The 6,305-nt window shown below is 34.7% G+C and overlaps 1 protein-coding gene across 1 annotated transcript; it reads right to left on the bottom strand.

Moving 5' to 3' along the window:
* Nucleotides 1–1,153: 1,153 nt before the first annotated feature.
* LOC134259749 (protamine-like) lies at nt 1,154–1,522 on the bottom strand. The gene has a single exon (XM_062742351.1). It carries the CDS (start codon nt 1,520–1,522, stop codon nt 1,154–1,156), a length of 369 nt encoding a protein of 122 aa, XP_062598335.1.
* Between the last annotated feature and the right edge of the window lie 4,783 nt (nt 1,523–6,305).

Raw genomic sequence — 6,305 nt, 5'->3', positions numbered from 1 at the left:
AAAACCAGACCTGATACTTAGTATGTATGTAGAACAATATATTCAGTACGGACAATCTTTCCAAATCTTATCACTTTATAGGCTGTAGGTGGATTGTTAAAAAGTAATTGAAAGGTATTGGCTCTGAATGATATAGAATACTGTAGTAATGTCCATGTTTGAGGAGAATCTTCTGTTGTACACTATGACTTTTGACCCCGTGATCTTGACTTTGAAGTTTGACATACTTTTCAAAAATGTAAACATTACTTTAAGCCATAATATTTGAATTTTAGACATTGTGGTCCTGAAATTTGACTTACTTTTCAAAAACTTTAACTAACCTTGGTCATAATTTTTGAATGAGAAGAGATAAGGATTTCATATTTGCCATTACCTGTGAGAAGATATTTCCGAGCATGTTCCGATTTCTGACCTCTTGACCTTCATGTTTGACCTAATTTAAAAAATAAACTTTGGTGATAACTTTTAAATGATATATGATGGGATGTTCATATTTGACACATTTTGACATAAATATTAATAATGACATACCACCCACAAAGACACTGAAAGTGGAGGACCACAATTCTTTGAATTTACTTTTTTGAATTGAGTCCAATTGTCGTGAAATATATATTAATTCATAAGTGTAAGTTTACTTCACTAAAATATACACTGGGTACATGTGTATGACATGATGTCCATAAACAATATTAGATTTCACATGCACAGAAATTATCGTATATTTAAATATTTTTACATTCGGTGTAATTTTCTTTATAAAATCCATTAGAAATCTAAGACGTTCAAATCTCTATAACACACGCGAAACCGTGTTACCGCGCGGTAGAACACACAGTAGGAACTACATGCATTTTCAATATTAGGAAACACCAAAATGAATTTGTTTTGACTCAATTGAATTTTAAAAAATAACCTGTTAAATTAACGTAAAATAAAACAAATGTGCGTTAACAAATTAACTTGCCATCTCCTCCTCTCCCACTCACTCCTCCTTCTCCTCACCCTCACTCCTTTTCCTCTCTGCCTCCTCCTCCTCTCTCCTTCGATACTCCTCCTCTCTTCCTACTTCTCCTCTCTCACTCTTCCTACTCCTCCTCTCTGACTTGTCCTCCCCCCTTCCTCCTCCTCTCTCACTCCTACTCCTTTCTCACTCCTCCTCCTCCTCTCTCTTCCTCCTCCTCCTCTCTCTTCCTCCTCCTCTCTCACTCCTCCTCCTCTCTCTTCCTCCTCCTCCTCTCTCACTCCTCTTCTCCTCCTCTCTCTTCCTCTTTCTCCTCTCACTCCTCCTCCTCCTCACTCTTCCTGCTCCTCCTCTCTTCCTACTCCTCCTCACTCTTCCTACTCCTCTCTGACTCGTCCTCCTCTCTCTTCCTACTCCTCTCGCACTCCTCCTCCTCTTACACTCCTCCTCCTTACTCTTCCTACTCCTCCTCTCACACTTCTCCTCCTCACTCATTCTACTCCTCCTCTCTCTTCCCACTCCTCTCTGGCTCCTCCTCCTCCCTCTCTTTCTCATCCTCCTCCTCCTCTACTCTCCCTCCCCCTGTCTTCTTCTCTCTCATCCCTCCTCTTTCACTTCTCCTCCCTCACTCCTCCTCTTCTCTCCCTTCCCCTCTCCAAACTCCAATTCAATCTTCCCGCACTCTCACCACTCTTGTACCATCTCTTTATTTACTTATTGTCATACTAACTAATCTATTGTAAAACTTATGAAATAGACTATATATATCCCTAATACATAGATGTTTCTTAGTTTATTTATAATGAATAAATAAATTGAAAAATACTTATTCTAAAACAAAGAAAAATTCTTAACTTTATTTTTCTAAATGTATAACATATTTATTGTTGATCTTTTTTTATTTTGAAAATTTTTGAGCAGAGTTGTTTATTTAAGAAAAAATAATGTAATTGAAAGTTATAAGGGCGATAACTACACATGTACACACAACATAAATATGGCTTTGATCATTGTGTTGTATTAATTTAATGAACAATATTTATGTGTTTACTTATATGCAAGGAACATGATACATATATGTCAGCTTGAAATCTCTGTTGTACCCTTATGTTAGTAGATGTACGGCTGATTCCCTACAATCCTCATGTAGAGAGGAGAGCTATATATAAAAATATTCTTTATTTGACCAAATAGTTTGACATTTTCTATCTCTTATCCTTGTATGCAATCATACAAGTCTACTTTTTTTTATTCTTGTCTTGTTCAGACATATGCATCTTGACTCGTCGCATGCGTTTAATTTAGCCAAACTTCACTTGTACAGTGTAGAATGACTCCATCGTTGTTCTGTGCATTATCCGGTAGGTCATATTTTCTTGTTGAATATATCCTAAATGTTAATTTGTTTGGTGCTTTATTCAAATGCGTACTGTTATTAAAAATACATATAACTTTAACTTGTTGCATGGTTCTGCTGTCCTAAACAGCTGAACATAGATTTCACGTAATTTATTTTAATGGATAGCATTAAATGATTAACCTTTGGGCCTTCTTTATAATTTGAGTAAGTGTCCACCTTATTACTGACCCTATAGTAATGCTTCTGGGAAATTTTCAATCAATCAATGAAATTAACATTCCCTGCTAGATCTATTAAGCAATAGAGCTTAATACAAAATTAGAGCCATGCAAAATGTGAGCTTAAAAAGTGTTACACGGTTGCCCCTGTCGCACTCCTCAAGTCATGTAACATTAGAGAAATAGGAATACAATGTATAAAATCGTATAAAACATTTGCAATTCAATATAGTTCTCCCTAGTTTTGCTCCTGTCAAATCAATATTAAATTTATGGATGCTGATAGATATTGTGCCAAACAAGGGATTTCGAACTTCTATCATGTTCGTCCTCCCTTTCCCTTTCAGCCTTACCATGATAACTTAAGTTGCATTTTAAAGATCAGCTGGACATTAAACACTAAAATATGTTGATCCAGAAATTTTGCATTTATCTCAATGATTTGGTTTTTGAGTATTTCAGGCAAAACTTAAAAGGCATCGTTATTGTATACAGACTTCTTGGCTGTTAAGTTTTTTTCTTTCCGTATTTACATATTTTTGTGATAGCCTGTATAGTTTCTGTAGACTTTCTTTCACGTTTGCTGTTTTTCATCTTATTAACTGTTTTCTAGCTCAGTAAGAAACAAAGACTTTGTCAAGGGCCACAATTTTAATTTTTTTGTAAAAGTCATAGAAAGAACATATTAAATTTACTTTACTTTTAAAATAAAAAGTATTTGATGTCAGTCTATATACAGAGTACATGTACACATCACAGGCACTTGTTTCAGAAATAAATTTTTAACATATAGTATAATAATAACACAGGGTATTTTACTCCAAATTACACTCAGTACCCCCCTTCTCAGAAACGCACCCATTTACACTTTCAGAGGATATGCACTAACAAAATGTTTATAACCATTATCTTCTACGATAATTTATCTACACAACCATATATGGCAAGCATATCCTTGTTTTCTTTCATCCTCGTAAACAGCGTCAACACTCTGCTCACCGAGTGGAAAGTCGAATTCAACCACGAAACGGTATGTGCTAGTCTCGGGCAAAGAGCAAAATTTAAAAAAATTAGTGAGTTAAAAATTCATTTTCAGATTTAAAATATTGCACTGAACAAATGAAATTTGAATACGTCTCATTTTCCATAATAACACTACGACATTTTTTCCATATAATCTTAGATACAGATTTTTAACCAGTCAAAATCTTCGTGCGGGATTAGCACATACCGTTTCGTGGTTGAGTTCGACTTTCCACTCGGCGGGCAGAGTTTTGACGCTGTTTACGGAGCTGAATGAAAACTAAGATATGCATGCCATATATGGTTGTGTAGATAAATTATCGTAGAAGACAATGGTAACTAGTGCTAATTGTAACGGGAACCGTTACAGATGTTCCCCAAACGCTCCCCAACTCCTTTTTGGTCCTATATTCCCTGTAAGCTTCATTAAATAAGACAAACTCTGTGCACTTTTGACTTTAACAACGTTTTCTCAGAAGGATACCAATTATATTCAAATTTTAGCATTGCACCCGTGCGCATGTGATGCATGTGCGTTATGATCATATCATCTTGTCGACACTATCTACATATTTTAATATACAATATATTAAAGCATTCAGTCCAAAAGTATGAAAAATCACTCTTTCAAGTGTATTTTTCATTTCACTCGTTCCAAATGCACGCACGTGCGTGCACGTGCATGATGACCATACCTTCTTGTAGGAGTCCCTTATATCTATCTATATTCTAAATCCCATCCTGTTTGGTTGAAAAACAAGGGAGTTATAGCCATTTTAATTTTAAGCCAATCAGATTGCGGCACACGTGCATGCACGTGATTTCATGATTTTTTTTCCTATATCACATTGTAGGATATCCTAATACATGACTATGTTTTAAATTTCAAAGCATTTCGTCAAAAAACAAAGGAGATATAGCCATTTAAAGTTTCAGCCAATCAGATTTCTTCACGCGGGCATGCGCATGCTTTCATGAAAATTCTTATACATCATGCTGTAGATCTTCATAATGTAGGTATATGTTCAAAATTTCAAAGGATTATGACAAGAAACAAGAAAGATATTGAGACTTTAGTTTCAGCCAATCAGAGCGAAGCGCACGTTCATGCGCGTGAGATCTTACTTTTTTGACCATGTCATTTTGTCTATGCTTCTAATATATACTAATAATATGAGTTTCAAAGCATTTCATCAATAATTTAAATAGTTACGTCTGTATCAATTATATTGGACATTTCTCGTGTTGCACGTGCGAGCTCTTGCAAGCACATGTGCATGCACATGCTTTCATGATAAATCTTATATTACAGGCTGTAGATCTCCCTAATGTATGACTATGTTCAAAATTTCAAATGATTTTATCAAAAAACAAAAAAGATATTGAGGCTTTAGTTTCAGCCAATCAGAGCGAAGCGCACGTGCATGTGCGTGCGATCTTGCTATTTTGACGATTTCATCTTGTGCATATTACTAATATATCCTTACATTATAAGTTTCAAAACATTTCGTCACAAAATAGAAAAGTTACGGTTATATCCATTATATATTGGTCATTTTAAGTTTTGCACGTGCGCGCTCTTGCAAGCACGTGCGCGCAAAATGACCTTGATTCCGCAAATCTACATAACATGCCTACTTACCCTAAAAAGGTTTCACCTGAGTCGGATGTGTAGTTTACAAGATCACTCGCGTACAAAATTTTCCCAGGAAGAAAAATAATAATAAGAAGAATAATAATATCTAGAAACTCTTGTTGCTGCAGCAACAAAGAAGGTCTTCCGCTCTCCTCTATTTATCTGCATGATTGAGCTTTTATCTATGTTAAAAAAGGCATATAATATTTTAAATGATTTCAGGAGAACAAACGACCGGAGGTGTAACTTACCAGGATTCTCGACATTACTTGAGACAATTATAGTCTTAATAACATTTACAAAAATCATTTTCAATTTTTTTTATTATTTTCTGTGACGACCGGAAGTAAGGGCAGACGCATTTTATTCTATATATGTTGCCAAATCTTCATGGTTTATTATTAGTTTAAGTTTATTGTCTTGATCTGTTACAGTTTAAGAGATCTAGCAATGTTATCTTCTCATTTTGAGGACAAGAATTCACATGACCGGAAGTAATTTTTTGAAAAAACAGTTGAGGTTAATCTAGACATTTAAGTCAGATTAACGCGTCCTTAAATCAATTCAAATGCTCTTTTTATAAAAAAATATTTATGGGATAGTATGATACTAAAATTTATGCAGTTACTCTCTCATAACCGGAAGTTGTCGTTTTTGTTTCCAGTGGGACTGACATATTTCAAAACTATAAATAAGATGCTATAACATATTACTAAGAAAGATTCTATAGAAAAAATCGAAATTTTTGGTTTATTTGTTCACTTCCTTTGAAAACCGGAAGTGACGGCGGACAGTGTTAACCCAAATAAATTTGCCTCCTCATCAAGATCTATCAATCCTATAAGGTAGATGTCTTAATCTCTTACCGTTTACGAGATTTAGATATGATAACTTCTCATTTTGAGGATAGAAAATCACGCAACCGGAAGTGAATTTAACAAAGATATTTGACGATACTGTAGACAGTTGCAGTCTAAATAACATATTCAAAAATCATTACAAATACTTTATCTATAAAAAATATTTATGGGAAAGAAAAATACTCAAATAATGCAGTTTTTCTCTCATAACCGGAAGTGGTCGTTTTTGTTTCCGGTGGTA

This window comes from Saccostrea cucullata, unplaced genomic scaffold (assembly GCF_032062105.1).
Source record: "Saccostrea cucullata isolate Sc308-1 unplaced genomic scaffold, CSIRO_AGI_Scuc_v1 ctg680, whole genome shotgun sequence".
NCBI lineage: Eukaryota > Metazoa > Mollusca > Bivalvia > Ostreida > Ostreidae > Saccostrea > Saccostrea cuccullata.
Note: the sequence above shows the minus strand (reverse complement) of the source record. Positions and strands in the feature narration are given on the sequence as shown.

Coding starts and splice junctions, on each gene's coding strand:
- LOC134259749 (XM_062742351.1), bottom strand. CDS start 1,522: ATGAGAAAGAGAGGGAGGAGGAGGAGCCAGAGAGGAGTGGGAAGAGAG.